The sequence below is a fragment of the Ovis canadensis genome, chromosome X (genome assembly GCF_042477335.2).
Source record: "Ovis canadensis isolate MfBH-ARS-UI-01 breed Bighorn chromosome X, ARS-UI_OviCan_v2, whole genome shotgun sequence".
NCBI classification, from domain to species: domain Eukaryota; kingdom Metazoa; phylum Chordata; class Mammalia; order Artiodactyla; family Bovidae; genus Ovis; species Ovis canadensis.
This window is the reverse complement of record NC_091727.1, coordinates 16,871,814-16,897,377: the sequence shown is the minus strand read 5'-3', so window position 1 is coordinate 16,897,377 and position 25,564 is coordinate 16,871,814. Positions and strand designations below refer to the sequence as shown.

At 43.0% G+C, this 25,564-nt stretch overlaps 1 protein-coding gene across 3 annotated transcripts in view; it reads right to left on the bottom strand.

Annotated features, from left to right (window-relative positions):
* Positions 1-25,564, bottom strand: part of NHS (NHS actin remodeling regulator) — a 344,297-nt gene that overhangs the window by 43,816 nt on the left and 274,917 nt on the right. For all 3 annotated transcript variants that reach the window (XM_070291381.1, XM_070291383.1, XM_070291382.1), the window contains exons 2-3: positions 17,964-18,116; positions 3,967-4,100 (exon numbers count right to left, since the gene is read on the bottom strand). In XM_070291381.1, coding sequence (XP_070147482.1) covers positions 3,967-4,100; positions 17,964-18,116 — 287 coding nt within the window. The remainder of the gene's footprint in view (positions 1-3,966; positions 4,101-17,963; positions 18,117-25,564) is intronic.

Here is a 25,564-nt window from a genome sequence, read left to right as displayed (position 1 = left end):
TGAATCATTCTATACAAGAACAAGGGATGTCCTTCCATTTGAGAAAGTCTAATTTTGTGTCTTTTAGGAATGCTTTCAAGTTTTTCCAATATAGGTTTTGCACATTTGTGAAAAATTAATTTCTAAGTAATCTTCTTTGTTACTGCTGTAAATGGAATTTTCTATAGCACCAGGCCATCTAATTGTCTCTCATTTGTATAAATGAAGGGTATTGATTTTTGTGTTTATGTCCTGCTAGTGTACTGAATTCTTTTATTGTTTAAATTAGTTTTATCATTGATTCTCCACAATCTTCCTGGTACAGCATCATATCACCTGCAACTAGACCTAGGTTTACTTCTTCTTTACCAATTCTTATACCTGTAATTGATCTATTTTGTCTAACTGCATGGATTAATCCCTCTAATATAATGCCAATTAGTACCAGATAGTGAGTATCCTTCCTTTGTTCCTGATTTTAGTAGAAATGCCTCTGATGTTTCCCTAAGATATTGGCTTTAGGACTAAGGCAGAGATATTTTATCCTGTTAATGAAGTACCACTCACTTCCTATTTTCTCAAGTCTTCATAAAGAATAGGTCTTGTATTTTATCAAAGGCCTTTCCATCATCTATGGAAGTAATCATGGATTTTTCCTCCTTAGATCTATTAACACAGTATATGATACTAATAGATTTTCTAATACTGAACATACCTTCCATTCCTGGAATAAATCCCATTTAGTCATGGTATATTAATTTCTTAATGTGATACTGTATTCTGTTTGCTCAAAGTTAATTTACTTTTTAAAATGTATTTTATTTATTTTAGCTTTGCACTGGGTCTTCATTGCTGCGTGTGGGCTTTCTCTAGTTGTGGCAAGCAGGGGCTACTCTTTCTTGAGGTGCACAGGCTTCTCATTGGGGTGGCTTCTCCTGTTGCAGAGCATGGGCTCTAGGACACACAGGCTTCAGTAGTTGTGACACGCAGGCTTATTAATTGTGGCACACAGGCTTAGCTGCTCCATGGCATGTAGAATCTACCCAGACTAGAGATCAAACCTGTGTCCCCTGCATTGTCAGGCAGATTCTTATCCACTGTGTCACTAGGGAAGTCCTAATTTAGTAGTTTTGCATCAGTAATCATGAATTGATATTGGTCTGTCCTTCCTGCCTTTTACTCTCCCTGCTTCCCACCTTCCCTTCCATCTGTATCAGGTTTAAGTATCAAACCTTCAGCAAAAGTTCATAAAAGAAATGGTGAAGTTCTTCATTTTCAATGTGCTGGAACAACTTATAGAGCATTGGTATTATCTGGACTTTGAAGGTTTAGTTGAATTCCCCTGAGAAACTTTCTGGACCTGAAATCACCTCCTTTGCCACCCTTGCTGAAGGAGAATTTCCACGTGGACTTTAGTTAGGAGATACCCCTTGAATTTTCAGCTTACAGAGCTGGGATTTAAACCTAGTTAGACCCATGTCGTATCACTGTATCACTGATAACCTCAGGGACTTGACTGCCTAATTATAATAATGATGATGATGTCTAATACATATTAAGTGCTTATTATGCTTCAGGTACTGTTTACATGTATTAATACATTCAATCCTTATTTCAGACTTATGAGGTACTAGCTCTTAGTATCCCTGAGACACTGAATGATTGGCTGTTCAGGGTCACATAGCTCATAAATATCAGAGCTGGTCTTCAATTCCAGGCAGTTGGCTTCACAGTCCATGTCTTTAATGACCAAGGTACAGTATAATAGTTTGTAGAACTATGGATGATTATATATCAGAATTTCAGTATGAATGCTTTTTTAAAGGAAAAAATGATTTAACTAAAGTCTTGTAAAGGAAAGAAGAGTTTCCATTTATGATAATGTATGTCTAGCGATTTGGCTACAAATTTCTTATCCCTATACCAACAGCTTTTTCTCTTTCAGCAGTATATGGCCTTTGTAAGCATAATGTACAGAACCGTGTTCTATTGTGAGTCAGCTCCAGGTCTGAGGGATTCAACTTGAATGGAAAATCTTCCAATGACCATGGTGACCCAAACTCAATCAAACAAATGAAACAGTTAAAGTTTTCCCAAATTACTTAGATATACTAAATAGTACCATTGAGATGGGTAGATTTTCTGCTTTATATAAGTATGACCTCTTATTAATGTCTATTGGGAAAATGAAGTACCCTCATTGCTATTCATTAGTCTAAGCTTTTTCCTATACTCTTGCTTTGAAATTTAGACATTATTAGAAATTATGCAGATGAAGACAAAGGGTAATATTTTTATGTCATTTCTGTAAACGCTTAACATCTTCTCCCTTACCTCCCCCACCCCCGCCAAAAAAAAAAAAAAAAAACTTAATGAGCCACAAAACATGTTATAATGAATGGGAAAAATATTTTTAGCATTTTTATGCAGAAAATGCCTCATTAAAAGCAAATGCTTCAGCAAGCAGATTTGAGCTTAATAGGAACTTTTGTCAAGTAGGGGCTTTTATGACAAATCACTAGCATGTGTAACTGTTCTATATAAAGACCTGGAAAGCCCTCAGAGGCTCTTACCTTCCTTTCTGGTCCCTGAGCTGCATTGCAGCAGTGTGGTTTGACATGGCACTTAGCAGACATTTGATGAGCCTGAAGGATGTGAAGCCTACTGTCTAGCCACAGGTAGGAAAAATGTCTGTCTACTGTTAAATATCACTCATTGTTTTATCTGGATATATCATGAGAGTCATTTAGATGAAATCTGTTCTCATCTGGGTGTCTGGCATCATGTGACCCAAATATTTTTATTCTAATTTGCATGTTATAAAAGCCATAAGGGTACAGGGTTTATAATCATACATACAACCGTAATTTCAAATTAAAAACTCAACCTCTCACTACACTATTATAACTTCTCTAGACTTAGGGCCTCACACTGGCATGACAAGGGCGCAGGAGTCCAACCACTCAGGCAGGCTATGTGGGCTGATTTGGTCACAGAAATAGCAGTCCCTCACCTCAATGATGGCAGACAGCGCTCACCTATCCCTGCTGAGGCCTCAGAAGACACACCTCGGGTAATGGTGTTTCCAGGTATTCTGAGCTGGTCTCAGCTTCATCATCTCTGATCCATACTTGGGGGCTTGAGCCGAGTTACAGTCACACCCACCCAGGCAAGGCTGACATCACCAGTGGTGGTGATATCACTCTAGTAACTGGTTACTCAGAACACCCTTCTTTGTAGAATGGGGGAAGCATGAAATTATGACATGATTCATCTTTAAACAGTAATTTTTCACATCACGTAAGTTCTTTCTCAGTTCACCCTACCAAGACAGCCACGCTATCACCTGGCTAGTAACAATAGCAGTAGTTGCAGCAATTAACATTTACTGAGGTCTTGCTCTATGCTTGGCATTGTGCTAAGATCTTTGTATGTCATATCTCATTTAACCCTCAAACTCTATAAGCTAGCTACTATTAATATCCCCATATTACAGATGAGGGAGCTTAGGACAAAGAAGGTAAATAACTAGCCCTAAATCTTTCAGCTTGTATGCAGAACAATTAGGATTTGAAGGACTTTCCCCTCTGGTTTTATTTTTATTAAAGTATAGTTACTTTACAATATCATGTTAGTTTTAGGTATACAACAAAACTATGCAATAAATCCTGTTTATCTTTTTTTATATATAGCACTGTATATGTCTTAATCCCATACTCCTAATTTCTCTTAGAGTCCTTAACTGTTACTGCTTTACAGCATTGTGCAGCCAATTAACTGAAAAAAAATCTGTATCCCCACTCTATTCCAAAGAAAGAAGCATTCCTTTCAGAAACAAAAGGGGAAAAATTCAGTTGTCAAATGCCCATAACTAGCTCTTTCAGGGAGCCCAGTCTCCTTTGGTAAGAGAAGGGACACTGACTCCCAAGACCCACTCAGACTTCCCACTGAGCAGGCACAGGGTGGCTGCTTGGTCACCCAGCTCACCGTTAAGAAGTGCCGGTCCTTGGCTTCGCGCCTCCTCTGGCTGTGAGCTGGGGGGTAGGCGGGCAGTGGAGGGGCTGCTGCCGGGATGGGCGCAGCAGCTCTCTGCTCCCGACGATCGCTCCGGCTCCGGTGCTCTGGGAGCAGAAAAATCAACAGTATAGAAACACACTTGGCATTTGCAATTTCTCTTTCCCCCTTGGGAGGATGAGCGAAAGGCTGGAAAAAAGTGAGTTTTTGCTAATCTAGCTCATGTGTATACCAAATAAGATTTTCAGAATGGTTCTGAACTAAACTTTTACTACATAGTAATATGAAACTGGATGCCTACATTTCAGTGGGTCCGTCTCAAGACGGATCACTGTGTTTGATATGTCTCAACACAGCTTGTTTCAAAACAACATGAGCAAGAAAAACAAATCTAGAATAGTGGTGCAAGATCTGCTGATCTGAGTCCTGGAGTGGACCTAGGCACAGACACGCCAGAGCCTCCCAGGGCGAGAAAGGATAGATGCTCACAGCTATCCAGAGGATGATGGAGCCAGCTCACATTGGCTCAGGGGCACAGATAGTTAGGCGTTCAGGAATTTTGCAAGCCAGCTTTTAAATTGTCAGTAACTTGAAATAGGCTATGGTGGGAATATTTATATCACAGAAATTGGTGAGTCCTACACATTAGGGCCTCATTCATTTATTTCTTTACTACATTTTTTGGGCTTCTCTTGTAGCTCAGTTGGTAAAGAATCTGCCTGCAGTGCAGGAGACCCAGGTTTGATCCCTGGTTTGGGAAGATCCCCTGGAGAAGGAAATGGCAACCCACTCTAGTATCCTTGCCTGGAAAATCCCATGGACAGAGGAGCGTGGTGGGCTGCAGTCCATGGGGTCACAAAAAGTCAGGCACGACTGAGCAATTAATGCTTACTTACTTAATTTTTTTTAAAGAGACCGTGGCCAGCATACCATTGCACCCATCTAAGTCCTGTCACCCACAACACCCAGATGGTTTTCAAGTCCTGGGTTCCTAGAGGAAGCAAAGGAATCCCAATGATGACAACTGTCTGATTTAGGAATAAAGCTACTTTGGGGAAAAAAAAAGAAATTTCCATGTCTGGGGTGAAGTGATCCTAACTGCATAATAAGAATCACAGGGACACTAGGAGCCCAGTTTAGCTTTCTGGGTATCTTGGTGAGCCTACCCAACATACCCTGACCAACAAACTGGCCATGACAAAGGCTACACTACCTGCCAAAACCCAGCCCACACTCACACTCAGGGCCTAAAGTCTTGTGACCCCCACCCAATATGACCAGGGTACAAATTTGTGCAGCAGGTGTCCTAAATTGCCTTCTGTTGTTTAAACCTGCCATTCCTCAGCACATCTACAATAATAATTGTGATGCCCAGTGTTTGCTGGGCAATGGGCATGCATCAGAGATGCTTTGCAAAAGCTTGTAGGTGCATTATCTTGATGATTGCACAAAGCAGGCACTGATAGTGTCCCTCTTGTGCAGATGCCTACATGGATCAGGGAGGCTAAGTCATTGCCGAGCTATCACTGCTACACACTTGGCCCCAGGGCCCTGCTCATGACCACTCCTTGACCTGTAAGAGATCTAAACACACCTTGCCCATCAGAGCAAGATTGCTGGCATTTGACAGTATTTGTTATAATTACATTTTATCACATTGTAATTCTTTGGACACTGATAATATAGAATATTTGGCTACTCATAAGACAGTATTCTTTCCCCAGTATTGTTGTTTAGTTGCTTAGTCGTGTCCAACTCTTTGCTACCCCATGGACTGTAGCCCTCCAGGCTCCTCTGTCCATGGGATTTCCCAGGTAAGAATACTGGAGTGAGGTGCCATTTCCTTCTCCAGGTGATTTTCCTGACCCAGGGATCAAACCTGTGTCTCTTGCATTGGCAGGGAGACTCTTTACCACTGAGCCACCAGGGAAGCCCTTTACCCATATTAGGAAACAGCCAACTACACTGACCCTCTCAGGTGGCGTCAGGTGTCTTTTCTCTAAAGGCCCTGTAGTGTCAGGGCCCATTTCATCTCTGTCATTGCAGTGATAAAAGTCAGGATCTCTCTGTATGTCTGCCTCTGTATAGAAGTCTGCTCCTGGACAACAGAGATTATAGTCAGCTTTCCATCACTGTGCCCTGCTGTGCCTGTGATATAGTGGATTTTCAGTAAATGTTTGTGGAGTGACTGAAAGGAAGAACAAATTGATGCTTTCATGAAGGTCTGCTTTTGTAACTGTAGAACTGTACTCTAAAGCCCCATCTTTCCCATGGGCTGGGTACTGAGTCAGTGGCCTCACTGTACCCTTGCTGTTAGGCCCTTCTCTGGGTCTTGTTGCCCGTTGACACTGGCCTCCCTAATGCTGACCTCCTTCTTTCTTTGCTGTATTCAGTGTGCTGTACTCTAAACCGGTACCTGAGCACTCTCAAGCCTTCTGATTTCTGTCCATGTCTGATTGGCCTGTCTGTGGCCTCCCTGCCTCAACTGCCAACTTTGTCTGCCAGGAGAATGTGGCAGAATTACTCATCTTCCTTTGCTTGGGGTTCTTGAGACAAATGTTGACTCCCATTCACAACCAGAGAAAAGTCCTCAACCCCATGTAGGTGCTCTTTGCTAATCTGCTTCCAGAGCCATTGCTCATCAGGAAGACTTTATAAAAAAGTGTTTCTTATATATAGTAGATTTACAACATTGTGCTAGTTTCACTAGCACTGTTGGACTGTAGCCCAACAGACTCCTCCGTCCATGGGATTTTCCAGGCAAGAGTACTGGAGTGGATTGCCATTTCCTTCTCCAGGGGATCTTCCCGACCCAGGGATTCAACCCGGGTCTCCTGCATTGCAGGCAGACGCTTTACCATCTGAGCCACCAGGGAATCCTTTATTATATATAGTAGATTTACAATATTGTGCTAGTTTCAGGCATACAGCTTCAGATTCCTTTCTGTTATAAGATACTGAATATCGTTCCCTGTGCTATACAGGTAAATCCGTGATGTTAGTTTATTTTATATATAGTGCTGGGTATCTGTTAATCCCATACTCTTAATTTATCCATCCCCCTTTGGTAACCACAAGTTTGTTTTCTATGTCTACGAGTCTATTTCTGTTTGGTAAATAAGTGGATTTTTTTTTTTTTTTAGATTCCACATATAAGTGATAAGAGATATTTCTCTTTCTCTGACTTAGTATGATAATCTCTAGGTCCATGCATGTTGCTGCAATATTTCATTCTTTTTTCATTGCTGGGTAATACCCCATTGTATATATTCCACATCTCCTTCATCCATCTGTCTATTGATGAACTCTTATGCTGTTTCCATGTCTTGGCTACTGTGAACAGTGCTGCTATGAACACAGCAGTGCAAGTACCTTTTTGAATTATAGTTTTTTCCAGGTATATGTCCAGGAGTGGGATTTCTGGATCATATGGTAACTCTATTTTTAGAGTTCTATTTTAAGGAACCTTCATTCTGTTCTCCATAGTGGCTGCAGCACTTTACATCCACAACAACGGATAGAAGGGTACTCTTTCTCCACACCTTCTCCAGCATTTATTATCTGTAGACTTTTTCATGATGGCTATTCTGACTGGTGTGAGGTGATACCTTGTTGTAGTTTTGATTTGCATTTCTCTAATAATTAGCCATGTTAACCATCTTTTCACGTGCCTGTTGGCCATCTGTATGTCTTCTTTGGAAAAACGTCTAGTTATTGAATTTTTTTATATTAAATTGTATGAGATGTCTGTATATTTTGGGAACTAAGCCCTTGTTGGTCTCATTATTTGCAAATATTTTTCCCAGTCTGTAGGTTGTCTTTTGTTTATGGTTTCTTTGTTTATGGTTGTCTTTTTGTTTATGTCTTTGCTATGAGAAAATCTATAAACTTCACTAGGTCCTATTTATTTATGTTTGTTTTTATTTATTTTACCTTGGGAGACTGATCTAAGAAAACACTGACATTTATGTCTGAGAATGTTTTGCCTATGTTCTTTTCTAGGAGTTTTATGGTGTTATATCTTATGTTTAAGTATTTAAGCCATTTTATATTTATTGTTGTGTATGGTGTGAAGGAGTGTTCTAACTTCATTGATTTACATGACGCTGTCCAGCTTTTCCAGCTCCACTTACTGACAAGACTGTCTTTTCTCTAGTGTATATTCTTACCTCCTTTGTTGAAGGTTAATGACTGTAGGCATGTGGGTTTATTCCTGGGCTGCCTATTCTGTTCTTTTGATCCATCTGTTTTTTCTCTTCTGTTCTTTTGATCTGTTTTTGTGACAGTACCAAGCTGTTTTGATTGCTGTAGCTTTGCAATATTGTCTGAAGTCTGGGAGGATAACCCTAAAGGCAATTCTTGGTCTTTTGTAGTTCCATATAAATTTTAGGATTATATGTTCTAGCTCTGTGAAAAATGTCATGGGTAATTTGATAAAGATCACATGAAATCTGTAGATAGCTTTGGGTAGTATGACTGTTTTTAACAATATTAATTCTTCCAGAACAAGTGCATGGGAGATCTTTCCATGTCTTGGTATCACCTTCAGTTTCCTGTATCAGTGTTTTATAGTTCTTAAATATGTCTTTTACCTCAGTGGTTAGGTTTTTTCCCTAGGTATTTAATTTTTTTTACACAATTTTAAATATACAATAAATGTTTTACTTTCTCTTATATTTCATTGTTAGTGTAAAGAAACACAACAGATTTCTGTATACTGATCTTGTACCCTGCTACCTTGCTGAATTCATTTATTCTAATAGTTTTTATATGGAGTCTTTAGGGTTTTCTATATAGAGTATCATATCATCTGCATACAATGACAATTTTATCTCTTCCCTTTCAGTTTGGATACCTTTTATTTCTTTTTCTCATCTAATTACTGTGGCTAGGACTTCCAATACTATGTTGAATAGAAGTGATGAGAGCTGGCATCCATATTGGTGTTTCAGAATTGAATGGGAAGGCTTCCAGCTTTTTGCCACTGAGTATTGTATTAGCTCTGGATTTGTTGTAAATGGATGTTATTCAGCATTATGTTGTTATACCCATTTTCATGTGACTTTTTATCATGAATGGATATTAAATTTTATCAAATGCTTTTTCTAACTTTATTGAGATGCTCATGTTGTTCCCGTCTTTTTTTAATGGCATATGGTGTATCACTTTGATTGATGTGTGTATGTTGAACCATCCTTGGAATGAATCCAAATTGATCATGATGTATGATCCTTTTTATATGTTGTTGGATTGATTTGCTAACATTTTGGTGGGGATTTTTGCATCTGTTGATACATGTATCAGAGATATTGAGCTGTAATTGCCTTTTTTGTAGTCTCTTTGATTTTGATATCAGGATGATGTTGGCTTCATAAAGTGATTTGGGGAGTGTTCCCCTTTGTTTAGTCTTTTGGAAGAGTTTGAGAAGGATAGGTATGAGTCTATTTTACTTCTAGTAATCAATGTATTTAAATTATCTGTTTCTTGTTCATTGAGTGGCAGGCTGTATGTTTCTAGAAATTTGTCAGTTTCTTCTAGGTTGTCCATTTTGTTGGTATATTACTGTTCATAGTATTTTTCTTATTTTTTTATATGTCTGCAATATTGATAATTATTTTTCTTTCATTTCTTATTTTGTGTATTTGGGTCCCCTCTCTCGTTATTGGTAAGCCTGGTTAGCGATTCATTGATTTTGCTTACTCTTTCAAAAAAACAGCTCTTGGTTTTATTGATTTTTTATTTTTAATCTATATTTTATTTCCTCTCTGATCTTTATTATTTCCTTCCTTCTCCTGAGTTTTAAATGTTCTTTTTGTAATTCTTTTAGGTGGAAGGTCAGGTTGTTTATTGGAGATTTTTCTTATTTCTTGAGGAAGGCCTGTATTGCTATGAACTTCTCTCAGGTCAGGACTGCTTTTTCTGGATCCCAAAGATTTTGGATGGTTGTGTTTTTATCATCCTTTATCTTGAGGTATTTTAAAATTTCCTCTTTAATTTTCATTGTTGGCCAATTGGGTTTTAGTAGCATGTTGTTTAGTATCCATGTAATTATTTTTCCCTCATTTTTCTTTCTGTGACAGATTTCTAGTTTCATGCCATTCTGGTAAGAGAAGATGCTTGAGATAATTTCTATCCTTTTATATTTGTTCAGACTTTATTTTATATCCTAGTATGTGGTCTGTCCTAGAGAATGTTCCATGTGTGCTTGAAAAGAGTGTGTATTCTGGTTTCCTTGGATGTACTGTCCTGTAGATATCAATCCATCTAACTATTCTAAAGTGTCATTTAGATGTGTCTATTGCCTTACTGATGTTCTGTCTGGAAAGCCTGTCCATTGATAAAAATCTATTAATGTATCCCCATCAGTTGCTCCTTTTATGTCTGTTAGTATTTGTTTTATGTATTTAGGAGCTTTAGTATTGTGTGGATATATGTTAATGAAGATAATTTTCTTCTGTTGATCCTTGTATCATTAATATAGTGCCCTTTTTTTGTCTTTATTCATGGTCTTTGTTTTAAAGTCTGTTTTGTCTGAGTATCACTACCCTTACTTGACATTTCCACTTGCAGGAAGTATCTTTTGCCATCTCCTCATTTTCAATCTATGTATTTCTTTCACCCTAAAGTGTGTCTCTTGTAGGCAGCATATTGTAGGTTCTTATTTTACTATCCAGTATGTCATTCTATGTCTTTTTATCAGAGCATTTAGTCTATTGACATTTAAATAATTATTGATAGTATGTGTTTATTGCCATTTTAAACATTGTTTTCCAGTTGATTTTGTATGTCTTCCCTTTTTTGTTTTTCCTTTTGTAGTTTGATGGTTTTCTTTAGCATTGTGCTTGAGTTCCTTTCTTTTTAGATTTTGTGAGACCACTGTATGCTTCTGATTTGTGGTTACCTTGGTTTTCAAGTGTGTTAAACTGTAACTCTAGCTATTTGTTTTAGACTGATAGTCATGTGAGCTCAAACACATTCTAAAAAATCTTTATTTTCTTACTCTCCCATAGTTTGTGATTTTGATATCCTATTTTACATCTTCATGTTTATCCTTTTGCTGTTCTTTATAGTTTTAATTGCTTTCACAATCTTAATTGTTTTTTTAATGCATGTATTGGCTTATCTAAGTAATCTTCAGTCCTTTCATATATTTACCTTTTCTGTTGTGAATTTCCCTTTCCTATAGATTCTTGCTATTTTTCTACTCAGAGAAGACCTTTCAATATTTCTTTTAGGATAAGGTTTAGTATTGCTATATTCTTTTTTAAACCTTTATTTTATATTGGAATATAGTTAACAATGTTGTGTTAATTTCATGTGTACAGCAAAGTGATTCAGTTATACATGTAGCTATTCTTTTAAAAATTCTTTTCCCATTAGGTTGTTACATAATATTGAGCAGTTTCCTGTGCTATATAGTAGGTCCTTGTTGGTTGTCCATTTCAAATACAGCAGTGTGTACATGTTAGTCCCAAGCTCCCTAACTATCCTTTACCCACACCCCTCCCCAGTAAACCATAAGTTCATTCTCTAAGTCTGTGAGTTGGTTTTTGTTTTGTAAATAAGTTCATTTGTATCACTGTTTCTTAGATTTTGCATATAAGTGATATCATAATGATATTTCACTTTCTCTGCCTTACTTCATTCAGTATGACAATCTCCAGGTCCATCCATGCTGCTGCAAATGGCATTATTTCTTTCTCTTTTGTATGTACCACAGCTTCTTTATCCATTCCTCTGTCAATGGACATTTAGGTTTCTTCCATGTCTTGGCTATTGTGAACAGTACTGCTATGAACACTGGGGTGCATGTAGCTTTTCAGATCATGTTTTTCTCCAAGTATATGCCCAGGGGTGGGATTGCAGGATTATACTGTAGTTCTATTTTTAGTTTTTAAAGGAACTTCCATACTGTTCTCCATAGTGGCTGCACCAATTTACATTCTCACCAACAGTGCAGGAGGGCTTCCTTCTCTTCACACCCTCTCCAGCATTTACTGTTTGTGGAATTTTTGATGATGGCCATTCTGGCTGGTGCGAGGTGATATTTGACTGTAATTTTGATTTACATTTCTCTAGTCATTATCAATGTTGAACATATTTTCATGAGTATTGCTCTATTCTTTTAGTTTTTGCTTGTCTGGGAAATTCTTTCTATTTTCTTTTATTCTAAATGATAATCTTGCTGGGTAGAGTATTGTACTTTGCAAGTTTCACCTTTAGGAGCTTTGGATATATGTTGCCACTCCCTTCTGGCCTGCAGAGTTTCTGTAGAGGAATCAGCTAATAGCCTTTTTATACTCCAATGAAAATGACTTTGTTTTTCTGTTGCTACATTTAGAATCCCTCTTTATCTTTCACTTTTGCCATTTCAATTATATATCTTAGCGTGGATCTGTTTGGGTTCATGTCATTTGGGACCCTCTGTGATTCCTATACCTAGATATCTGTTTCCTTCTGTAGGTTTGAGAAGTTTTCAGCCACAAGTTCTTCAACTACATTTTGATTCCCTTTTTTCTTTCTTCTTCTGGAATCCCTTTCGTGTGGAGGTTGGCATACTTTACATTATCTCGTAGGTCTCACATGTCACTTTCATTTTTTCTTTCATTTGTCTTTCTGTCTACTGATTGGGTGCCTTGTGTTAACTTCCAGATGACTTATTTGTTCCGCTATGTAGACTTGGTCTGCTGTTTATTGGCTTTAGCTTGGTTTTTATCTCAGCAGTTGCGTTGTCTAATTTTGGTTTCCTTATGGTTTCTAGTTCCTTGTTACAGTGATCTGCCTTTTTATCAATAGTCTTTCTGGGGATCTTTAGCATTTTTATCACTTCCTTTTTGAACTTGGCGTCTGGTAGACTGGCAAGGTCTGTTTTGCTCAGAGAATTTCTCTTAGTCTTTTTAAGTGGGAGTAGTTCCTCTGCATTTTCATTTTACTTATATTTCTCTTACTCCATGAATTTAGGAGGAACAGTTATCTACTGTGATCTTGAAGTGCTCTTTTCCTGTAGGAGTGTTCTGGTACAGACTATGTAAGTCGAGTAGTTTTGATGTGAGGGCTGTATTTGCTATGGATGCCTGCCACATCTTTCCTCCGCATGTGCTGGCCATTATCCTCCCTTGATGAAGGGTGTGTTTGGTGCTGTGCTGTCCAGAGCTTGCACTGTAATGTTGGATGGGGCCCCCTCTTTGCTCTGTAGTTGCCACAGTTCTGTTGGGGGCAGGGTCTGCTCCCCAGTTGTTGGAATAGAAACCCTGAGATCTGGTTCTCAGCTGTAGTGTGAGGTAGGTAAGACCAGAGCACTCAGCTGTGTGCCAGGACACATGACTCTGTGACATATCCTGCCAGCCAGTGTGCACGTCTACAAAATCAGCTAATGCTGGTAGCACCCAGAGACCCGTCTTGGCTGTGAAAACACTGATAATTGGCTCGGGTGGCAGCCTTGCCTTCGGTGTATGCATGTTCACAAAGCATGAGCTCCTAATGCCCACTGAAGCAGTGCCCCGTGGTGGGAGCACTGATAATTGGTTCCAATGTCAGCCCTGGTGTGTGTGTGTGTGTGTGTGTGTGTGTGTGTGCTCCCAAAGTCTGATGTGGCTGGAGCCATGCACCTCTGTGAGCACACTGAGAATGAGGTGTCTATGGTGGACCTACACACAGCCCTTCCTGTGTCGACTGGGGCTCCTTTGGTGGACCTGTGCCCCGTTCTGTGTGTGCCTCCACTTATAGCCCAGACCACACTCCAGGCTCTTCTGGATATCTCTGCATAGCCAAACCAAGTCCTCTCGCCATGTCTGTCTACTGAAGCCTGAGTTTCCACACCTAGCACTGTGCAGACCAGCAGGTGCGCCTCCCTGGCTGGCAGTGACATGGCAGCTCAGTGCCCGTCCCTCTCTATGCTGCTTGGCAGCAAGGTAGCACAGGCACACTCCTCTCTTGGAAACTCTAGACCCCTGAAGCTCCCTGTCCTGGAAGACCTCCCAGCTAGTGAAGGAGGTTCCTGAGGTGCGGGAACCAGCTCTCTTTCACAGCCCTCTCCCAGGGGTGCAGGTCCCTCTCCTTTAGTGCTACCCAGGTATATGGGGCTCTTTGGTTGGTTGAGCTCTTTTGATGGCTTTTAGCTGCTATGTTGTGAGAATTATTTCAGATGCAGCTGGAATTTTCCTGTATTTGTGGAGCAAGGTGGGCTCCATGTCCCACTCTGCCACCTTGCTCTCCCTTCCAGGAAGGTTTTTTGAGATAAATGTCTGCCATGTTAAAGCATCTACCTCTAGTGCCACACCCTCATTTTTCTCTACCAGGAGAAAGTTGGCTTTTCTAGATGGGCGGTGGGAGGAAAAGCTTCTACATTCTTCAAATTGTAATGAGAGTAAAAGATAGGTGTTGCTGGTTGGGAAAAGGTAGAAGGAAGGGCGGAGTCTGGAGGGAGATATCAACTCAGTTTCCCATTCGGCCTCTCCCTGCTTGCTCTTTCTGAAGCTCATCTCTTTCATGTGCCCCAGGCCTACAGGAGGCAGGCGGATTAACGGCTCCCTAATACTTCTTTCTGGTGGTGGTGTGGGGAGACCATTTATCAACTAGAGCCTGAAACTGCAGTAGACTCTTGGTCCTTATTCCCTTAGACCAATGAAATGTAGACCCCAGCCCCGAAACTTGAAAGAGAAGGAAATATAAACTGTAAATCTCTCTTTATAGCCTCATAATAATCTCTCGGTCACTGTCTTACAAATGTAAACATTGGCATCACTTCAAGCCATTATTGGCTCTGAGCATAAAGAACTGCTAAGAAAAAAAAAAAAAAAACAGAAAAAAAGAAGAATCAGAGGCTTAATAACTTGAACTCCATGAAGGCATTGCTTCCTCTGAGGAGCCTTCTCTGAAGCTCCATGGCCTGGTTAGTGCCTTTGCTCTGAGCCCCCGTGGCCCTGTGTTGAAATGACCTGGTTACTTGCCCTTCTCCCTTACTAGACCAGGAGTTCTTTGTGTGCCAAGAACCACATGCTATCGCTCTCTGCATCCTAGGTTTAGCACAATGCCTGGCCCCTCAGTTGACTTTGTTGAGGGGGGTTGCTGCAGAGTAGATCTTAAAGGCAGCCGGTTTCTCAGTTCTGATCTCAGGATACTCCAACTGTCTAAATAGAGCACCTACAGGGAAGCTCATTTGTGAGCAAGGGCTTGTCAGATAGGTCAGTATTAGTCATGGCCACCAGATGGCGAAAGTGGTATTCTGTCAAATGCACCAGTAAGCTTCTGTTTCTTAGACAAGGTTTTTTAAAAAAAGTCACTTTCTAATTTCAATTCTACACTGCATGTTTTTAATTCCATGATGCCTATAATTCCTGTTTATGGCTCTCTGCAGTGCTATTAAAACTACTACACCCAAGATTTGCTATGGAGACAACCACGAAGCAAGCCTGTGTGTGGAGGGCAAGATGCAGCTCCTCCGTCTTTCCTAGAAACCCCAGGAGGCCCCATATCCCTCTCTCAGCCCCCCAGGAGGAAGTTCTGAGAAAATTGATATTGGCACTTGCTGTTCCTTAGTTCTGCCATTAAGTCCAAACCTGACAACACAGTGAAATGTGGTAGCTTATGAGCAGCTTAGTGTCACCTGGTTGAATCCGGAAAAATCTAATCAGAGATGACTTATGAATAAAAATAAAGGGGTAAAAATAATTACGTCTAAAGGGCTAACATTATTGAAGCTCTCTACTGATGGGATCCAGAGAAGGCAATGGCACCCAACTCCAGTACTCTTGCCTGGAAAAATCCCATGGACGGAGGACTCTGGTGGGCTGCAGTCCATGGGGTCGCTAAGACTCAGACATGACTGAGCGACTTCTCTTTCACTTTTCACTTTCATGCATTGGAGAAGGAAATGGCAACCCACTCCAGTGTTCTTGCCTGGAGAATCCCAGGGACGGGGGAGCCTGGTTGGCTGCCGTCTATGGGGTCACAGAGTCAGACACGACTGAAGCGACTTAGCAGCAGCAGCAGCAGCAGCAGCAATGATGGGATCAGAAAAGTATTTAGTGAGAATGATCAGACTCCTCGGTCATCATTCTCTACCCCTAGTGCTCAAGCAGTTTTCTGCAGAATTTGATTCAGGTACACAAACATTCATTGAGGACCTACTATGAGTGAGAACCTATTATGTCAGGGTTATGGTAAATGCTTTGAATAAAAAAGAAAATCTATGGTCATTCCCCAGTGGTACAGTGGTTGGGACTCAGCACTCTCACTGCTGAGGGCCAGGGTTCAGTCCCTGGTTGGGAAACTAGGATCCCACAAGCCACTCAGTGCAGTCGGTCAAAAAAAAATTTTTTTTTCTATCTTCCTCGTCCTTGACTTGTTCACAGATTGATGGTAGAAGACAGGCCGGTAAGTGGTTGGTGATGATATAAGCTTTTAAGTGGCACGATGGGAGGATGCACAGGCTATTATGGGAAGAGTGCTTAATCCAGGCCACAGAGGAACAGGAAAGGTGTTGTTAAGGAAGCTTTCTGGAGGGTGGCTGGCACTAAAAAATCAGTACAGAACTTTGCAGCCAACTATCAAATCCAAGTGAATAGCAAGAATGCCAGAGGTAGGTCGAGGGGATGCTGACGGTCAGTCTTCATGATAAGGCTGATAGTATCAGCTACTAATAACCAAGGACAACTGCCAGAGAGAATTGTATTAGGGATATTAGGACATGAGCTCTTTTGTTACAGGTGAAAAAGACAAGGGATGGGGAAAAGGGAGAAGTCATGTACATGAAGAAGAAAAAAGCTGAAAACATTTGCCATTTTATTTCTCCGTCTTGACAGTAACATGAAAGCCTTTTCTGTGAATGTTAACACTCTCACCAAATACCATTCCTTAAAGGAGCATAGGGTATCTGGAACAAAGACACTTGACTGTACTGACTCCATAAGTCTCCACAGCAAAAATCTAAAGGCCAAAAAAGCTGGCATGCCCAATTCTGACACCAATGGGGGGGACTCTGGAAGGATGATGCCAGGTTTTAATCTCCTTGTCCTAAGTAGAGTGGCTTTACAGCAGTGAAAATGCAGGCAGTGGAAGAAGAGGCTGCGTGCCTATCTCTGACTTTCACAGGACTATGAGAGGACTGAAAATATTTACTTCCCTAGGACAGTGTATGATGTGGAGGAAAGTCAGTCTGGCTGGGGCTCTGGAAGCTCGAGTCTGGGCCTGGCACTGTACCTAACCTGCTGTGTGTGACCCTCACAGGTGTCTTGCCCTCCCTCGGCCTCCATGTGCTCCGATGTAGAATGGATCACATCACTGGTTCTCAACAGGAGCAGAAGGCTCGACCCCCACCCTGGCAAGCTTCTGGTTCATAGAGGACCAGGCTGGAGCCAAGAACGGGAGCCCTCCTACAATGCAGAAGACAGTGCTGAACAGTGAATCAGTGCCCCCAGCTTCCACAGCTAACACTCCAGAACTTCTTTTCAGGGAAAAGCCTAGAACGTATTTCTGAGTCAAACCTAATTCTCTTGTAATTGTAATCCGGAGGTGTTTTATTTTTTGGTTCATGTTTAATGCGTGCTGAATGCACCAGTTTCTATGGTTGTGTCCTCTTGCCACTTTCACGTCTCTGTACTTTTTGATCAGAATGACTCCTGTCTCTACTTAATCTGAACCTACTTTTGATAGGCGTAAACATCTGACTCCATGACGTCTTTTAGTGCTGCCACGTCTGGCCATTTATATGCTGCAAATAGTATTATTATAAACCATTTTCCTTTCAAATTCTCTTTATTGCTATATTCAGGCCATAATGCTATTATTAATTATATCCATAGGCAGGTTATACTAACCAAGAATTTCATTTCAGGGTAGAAAAGGGAGCATTTCAAAGTACTGGCTCTAACGAGGGGAGGTGTTGGGACCAAAAGGACACAGAACAAGCCCTTGTGGGGATGAGCTCCAAGTTCTCTCCCCCAAAAGCCCCCATGCCCGAGATCAGTCACCTCTGCGCAGGGCTTGCAGGCTCTGCCGGGCCTGGCGGTGCAGCTCCTCCACACAGGGCGGCCTGGTGGCCGGGAGGAAGATGTTTCTCTGCTGGTGCCACGGTGCACGATAGTACACGCTCAGCTTGCTCTCGACGTCCAGGTTGGAGACAGCTGTGAGATCAAGAGGGAAACAGGGCATTAGACAGGGGCAGCTTTCAGCTGTGCATTGTGCTGTCCCTGGGGTGGAAAGGGGAACAGGAGTGGGGCCTGGGCACAGTGGAAATCCAGTCCTCTGCATTGACCAGAGGAGCTTGAGAAAGGTTTCAAGTTGCCAGTACAGACAGGGACAACCTTTGACCCCCAAAGCAAGGGACGAGAGACCCTGGCTCTTTGAGCCAGGCCTCAGAGCGGGGTGAGGCCCTGCCTCGTAGGAAGGCAGAGAAGCGCCAGAGGAAGGACTGGACCAGTCTTCTGGTCCAGGGCCTCAGAATTATATAGTTCTGCACAGCTGCTCCTGATGCCTACCTGATCAGTGCCTTGGCTTACTTCCTATCTCCCAAACCTTACCACTGAGCCATATGTTATCCACTGTACTATATGCCCATCATTCAAAGCACTGCTCAGCTTCCTTAGTTTTACCTAAGTAAGAGCACAAGAATTAAAGAACTTATTAAATAACCTATTACAGGGGTGATGTGTGTTAGGAAGGGAACGTACACATAGTGCTGGGGAGGAGAGGGGCATGACAACGCCTTTGGAATTCCTGCAGGTATCCTTAGCACCATGCGAGCATCAGGACTAGTAGGATATATACCTCTCTGGTGGTAGTGATTTAGTCGCTAAGTTGTGTCCAACTCTTGCGACTCCATGGACTGTAGCCTGCCAGGCTCCACTGTCCATGGGATTCTCCAGGCAAGAATACTGCAGTGGGTTGCCATATCCTTCTCCGGGGATCTTCCCAATCAAGGAATCAAACCTGGGTCTCCTGCATTGCAGGCAGATTCTTTACCAAGTGAGCTGTAAATTGAGGGTAAGTTCTCAGAGCTGGGTGGGGGGCGGGGTAGAAGGTTTCCGTTTGAGAGTTGCTAGGTGGTGTAGTGGTTAGGACTTTGGTTCCCAGTGCAGGGGTCATGGGTTTGATCCCTGGTGAGGGAGCGGGGGAGTGAGGAAGCCAGGTCCATACCGTATTAGTGTGTAGTGGATATGTGGATTCTTGGTTGGACAGTGCAACAGTGATGATGTAGGTGTAACTTACAGGTACATGGGCACCCTTATTTTAATTCTTGATTTGGCTGTGCTGGGTCTGATTTAGGGCTTCCCTCAGAGCTCAGTCGGTAAAGAATCTGCCTGCAATGCAGTTGAGACAGGTTTGATTCTGGGTTCAGGAAGATCCCCTGGAGAAGGGAATGGCAACCCACTGCAGTATTCTTGCCTAAAGAATCCCATGGACAGAGGAGCCTGGCAGGCTATAGTCCATGGGGTCATAAGAGTTGGATATGACTTAGTGGGTCTTATTTACGGCATATGATCTCTTAGTAGCAGGATATGTGGATCTCATTCCCTTACCAGGGATCGAACCTTGGCACCCTGAATTGGGAGCTCAGAGTCTTAGCCACTGGACCACCAGGGAATTCCTCCTTTTCACATGCTTCATCCTGGGAGAAGGACTAGCTGCAGAGAGAGCACTGGTGGCTTGGAGACTCGGGCTCCAGTGATTTTCTACGAAGAGTGGCCAGTACTACCCCCAGACTGGGGGCCAGAGAGACTCAGCACAGGATTCTATTTACTCCTGATTCTTATATTTCCCAACAGTTACTAAACTCAAGCCTCCACCTGTCCTTAGAAATGAACCTCACTTTCCCATGAGACAGGTGGACACTAACTTCAGATGAACCCAGTGACCATAACCTTGTGGTTGATACATCACTATCTGTCAAGGTCTAGACAATCCCATGACCTTCAGAGTTCCCAGGGGATAGACAGTAAGTTCAGCCTAAAAAGACGTCACACTGCCCTGTGGACAATTCTTTCAGCACTTTGGTTCTCTGGTCTCTGTCTGCAGTGCTGTTTGTACTTCTGGAATATGACTATTGCTTCACACCCCCCTCCCCCAGTCAACCTTCCTTTAGGCCAGTGTCTCTCAGTGTTGCTTGGGGAACAGACAGCAGCTTGGAAGCCAGAGCTGCTTCCAGCCCCAGATCTTCCAGGCGCCAGCTGTGTGCCTCTGCACATATCATCAGGTGGAACTCCTCCTTTCTTTCTCCTTCTTGCTCTGTCCCTTCCTCCCCAGGGCCTCGCCCGCACACTGTTTGGCAGTGTGCAGTAGGGAGCAGCCCAATGCCAGAGCCTGATGTCCACGGTCTGTCCCTGCCAGGCAGCCTTTTCCAGAGAACCACAGTCATTCCACGCTGTGGACACAGCATCCACCACGGATGCCCTCAGCGTCAGAACTTGTCAAGAAGCCTAGACTTTTTTAACATCGACGGAATAGGAATAACCTGGCTGTGTATTTATTTATGCACTACCTGGATCCAGAACGATTTTTCCCCTATAAAAATTTCTCTAACTTCTAAAATAAAATGGAGCTTCACACTAGGAGTACTGTTTACTTATTGGTGCTGCTGTTTGCACACTCGACATCCTGTAGAAAGACCAGCGGAAGCCTGGGTTCTACTCACAGTTCTCTGCCCTGGGGCAAAGTCACTGACTGTGCCCAGGACTCAAGTTCCCCGTCTTTATGAATCAGGGTTTGGCCTTCCTGTTGGCTGAAGGAGGCCTGTCTGCCCTTTGTGCCTCTCTTTTCTACTCATCACCAAACTTCAGGATGCACTGGGGGAAGGCCCTGGGCTCTGGGATTAAGAGACGGGGTTTCTGCCTGCCAGCAGCGGTCCAGAGCAGGTGACTGAAATCTCTGGGCCTCTGTCCCCTTCTCCGTAAGCAGGGCTCCTAGAGCCTTCACAGAATCCAAGGAAATGATCATGATATGCTCATTCCTTGACATGTCTCTGCTTACTACATTCTAGTTCCCCTTGCTGTGGTGGGAACGGATGAGATGAAGGGGCCAGGCTTGGGTTCAAAGACAAAAGTCTGGAGCTTTCTTCCTTTTTTATTTTCCTGTCTTCATGGTGAGTCACGTGTAAACAAACATGAGGCTACCAGAGATGACCGTTGGTGGGGGGTAGGGTGTCTTACATTCTGGAAACTGTAAAGAAAGCTGCCTACAACCAGGGAGCCTGTGGCCTCTCTGAGAGGTAGGATGTCCCTGGTCTCTGATGTTAGCTAACTTGGGCAGCATTCAGTTCTGTGACTTCGAGATGCTAATTCTCTGAGTCACTGTGAGAGCTGTAGCACTATACTTTCTCCTTGGAAATGGTTTATCATTTTCTTGTTTATCTGTGGGTCATTCTGCTGCCATGTTCTACACCATGCACTTCCTCCAGAGTGTGTTAGCACGCATCCATCTGTCACAGCTCAGCTGTTGTTTTTGGAAAATTCCTGTGGGCACTGAGCAGCGCCATTGGATTCTACTGCTGAAGAGACCTCGGAAATGACGAGATTCTGTGTTTTTTCAAACCGCAGGGCATGACCCTTGAGTGGATTGTGAAATCCATTCAGCAGATCAGGACTAGCATTTTTTAAACAAAGACATACAAGAGACTGGAAAACAAAACGCCAGCATGCATCGCATGTAGTGTTGTTTTGTGAAGCTGTTGGTTCTGTTACATATGTGTTCGTTTGTACATGTGTGTGCTTGGATGCTGGGGTGTGATGGAGACATGTACTTCTTGCTCTGGGTACCAGTCAACATATGGAAATTTACTGCTTAGACTGCCACTCTCAGGTACTAATGAGGGAATCAAGGTTCCAAGGTATGATCCAAGATCCCAGAGTTGATTTTTGGCAGAGGTGGAAACAAAGCTTAGGTCTCCTGAGGCCAAGTCTGTGCACTTCCCTAGGCAGCCTCTTCCTCCCCTGCCATCACTCGGCCTGGCCGCTGCTCCCTTCCTCTCCGTTGGTGACTATTTGCTATCTATTGCATCTATTAAGTTGTCCTTCCAAAACCAAAACTCTCAACTCATGACACACACGTTTCACCTGTTGTCTGAGAAAGCGGCCATTTGAATTTTAGGATGCCAGCAACACTTCAGCCCATGGAGCACAGGACAAGCTTCCCAGGGACGCTGATGCTCCCAGTCTGCAGACCACACAGTGAGGACCACTGCTTTCCAGAAAGAGATACTGAGGCAACAACGTAGGTACTCGACGAAACAATATTAAACGAGTGATGTTCAACCGTTTTGCTCTACACAAACCTTCTCTAGAGTTCAACCTAGTAAACAGATAAACCCCAAGGCCGGCTTAACTACAAAGGCTGCCACGTTCTCAGATGGCAGCAATGCACCTGCTTCCAGCAACCTGGACTGAAAGTGACCACTCCATCACCAAGTCCTGACACCTCTGTGCCAGTCTGCAAGACCTGCATGCCTGAGCTTAAACCAGAGTGGGAGCCTGGCTCTGCCCTTGCCTGGTCACTTTTACATGGTAGCAAACAAGTTACAGCATACAAAAGATAATACAGATCAGTAATAAGGAATTGGGTCTTTCAGGAGAGCCTGATGGATAACTAAGGAATGCTTCTAAGATTTAGAGAAGGGCGACTTGTCACAAAGCTATTTTCATTATTTGCAAAGAACTGGGTGAGGTTGGTTCTTTGAAAGCAGGAAAATGGAGACGCAAGAAGGCACTCTAACCGCAAAGATGCATATAGTGTTTTAAAGTCCCTTCACTCCCGCTCAGGCTACAGATGTGATGTTACGAACGCAAGTACGTCTCACATTCCAGGGAAGACAGTGGAGCTGGAGTGGGAGAGACAGATCAGAAAAAGCATATGAAAATCACCTTTCTGTTCAGGAGACACTGCATACTTATCACCAGTATGGTGCCCAGACTCTCTGGTCTGCTTGGACAGGTGCCCTGGGCTCGATTAAATCATGACACAGTAAGGTAATTAGCACATGACACCCGATTATACATGCTAGTAAATCTCTTTTACTAGATAGAGGTGAGACTCTTAAAAATTACTTAGAGATCACCAGCAGCAATGGAAAATTTAAAAAATATCCAGACTTACAGAAGGTCCCACATACCCCTCCACTGCACTCCACTAAGACTTATTACTTAACTTGGTAGTTAGTATCTTCATAGGTAGAGAAGTAATGCCCTTTACTGGGCCCACAAAGAAGCTATAAATACATGAGCCTGCAAGCCAAAAGGAATTCTTTTCCAAGGACCTTTCCACACGCAAAGCCTAGAGATTTATGTGTTCTGTGCTTTCTGTAGAAGACACACATGATATATTGAATCTGGAGTCAGAAAAGATGTGTTCTCTTTTGACTCAGTTAGCCTGAGTCTAGCCGAGTCTGCAGCCAGACTGAGGAAGGCCCGCTCTTCGGGGACAGTGGCTCTTTCTCTCCATCAGCCCGGGGCAGACAGGCTCCAAGAATGATTCCTCATGACTGGCACTGAGACAAAGCTTCAGGAGGTGATACTAAGCAGGGAGCAGGGAAGTGATACAGGGAAGGGAAGGAAGCCAATAAAGGGTGCACAGGGTGGAACCCCTTAGGAGCCAATCAATGCAGGACACACACCTTAGAGGCGAGGGAGTGGCGATATTTCTCTCCCACTTCCTATCAGCCATCAGTTGAAGGCTGCTGAAGTGCCAGAACAGTATTTCCTTGTATTTCTAGAAAAGCATGCTCCTCTGTCGGTTGTGGGAGCTGTAAGTAAGGCTGCCTGCTGTGCATTGAGGTGATAAGGGGAAGGGCAATACTCGGCCTAGGGGTTTTATGACTGCGACCCTTGGAGCACACAAGCATTTGCATTTCAAATTCGGGATGTCTGGATTGTGCACCAGACTACTTTGACAAGTTCTCCAATGCCAAAGTAGCTTAAAATGGATTTGTTGTCAAAATCCCCCAAGCCTGGCAGTGAAAAGCTCTGGTCAGACAAATCTGGATCCTGGTTGGAACATCAGCAGAAGGTCATGGCCAGGAGGCCGGGCAGAGGGGCGGCTGCCTCCTGTGGGACCTTGAGCAGATTTCTGGGCCTCTTAAGGTCTCTTTCCTCCTTGGTGGGAGTTTCTGGCCTGGTGTGGTATCCCAGGATCATCTCCAAGAAGTCCGGGCTTCTTCCCAGGGAACTGGCTTTAGAGAGCACGTCATGCGTGCTGGGGTATTCACTGTTGCTAGGTGCCCATTGCCTCTAAGCTGCTCCAACAGACAGGACTAGAAAATATGTAAGTCTTAGAAGGTGAAGACAAAAGCCGAGTTGAAACTGCTATTTCCAATTCAAATCTAAGATTACAGGTTTTCATTTAACTTACTTGATTATATAATTGATCTCTTTTGTGCTGAAAATCTTGATTCTTTATGACACTGCCATAATTTCCTATTTGAATAGTCTCAAAATGACTACAAGAAGACAACTGATTTCAGTTGTAGATATCTTTTTGTTTTCCTTTGTGTCTTTAGGATATTTTCTACTAGAAATGGATATAGCAAGACATACTTTGCAAAAGGCAAATGACACGACTGAAGGTGTTGATGAGAGAGGTTCCTGATTGCCCCATTCAGGTGTTCATCACTAACTAAAATCCATTGACAGTTTCTGCACTGGTAAGTTATAGCTTATTTGAGAAAAACATACAAGCCTTGCCCTTCGTGCCGTCAGGGCCCTCAGGAGGTTCGAACCTGGCAGCCACGTGAGACAGACGAGATGATGAGCCCAATGGGCTCAAGTGTGCACCCTGAGAGAGGTACAGAGGGCCGGCCACGTGTGGGAAAAATGCTCTCTGCTTGTGAAGCGACACGGGGAAGAGGTGGTTTTGAGGTGGGGGGCAGAGGTGATGAACAGGATTTGCTGGGAGGTTGGAAAATGCTGGAAGGGAACCACGAGGGATTTCTATTTTGAGGTAAGAAAGACCTGACTGTTGGCAATTTCTGGTGAGGCAACCCAAGAGGAAGGCTAGGAAGAGTCAGTCAGGGCTGGTCCCAGCAGTTGACTGCCACTGGACCAGGGCTTGTGAGGCAAAGGGGGCAGGTTAGGGGCCGCCAAGAAGGAAGACCATGCTACCAGTGAGCATGCGCATGGAGCAGGCACAGGTTAGCCTCTGATAGAGCCCATCTCATTCGGTTCCCACAGTAAGCCCAGGAAGCACATCTAATCATCTCTACTATGCTGAATAGGCACAGAGAGGTTAAGAAATTGCTCAAGGCCCCAAAGATTATGAATGATAGAGCCAGGAACTTAGAGTGAGCACCACTGAGTCCAAAGATCCACACCACATTCTGCCTTGCTCCCCCATTTTCTAACGCACACCACTGCCCCACACAGGTGCAGGAATCTGTGTGGGAATGCCGCAGCCATCCCAGACAGGAAGACTGAAGCCATTCCATGGAGAGCCCTGGTGGTTGGGATGAGGAACCTGCTGTATCACGGGGAGCAGCTTCCGTGTCCCACAGCCGAGTGCATGACAAGCTGTTTAAGCTTAGAGAGGGGCTTCCTTCTGTACTTTTTGCATCTTCCAGATAAGCAGGTCTAGAATATGGACCTATATGTTG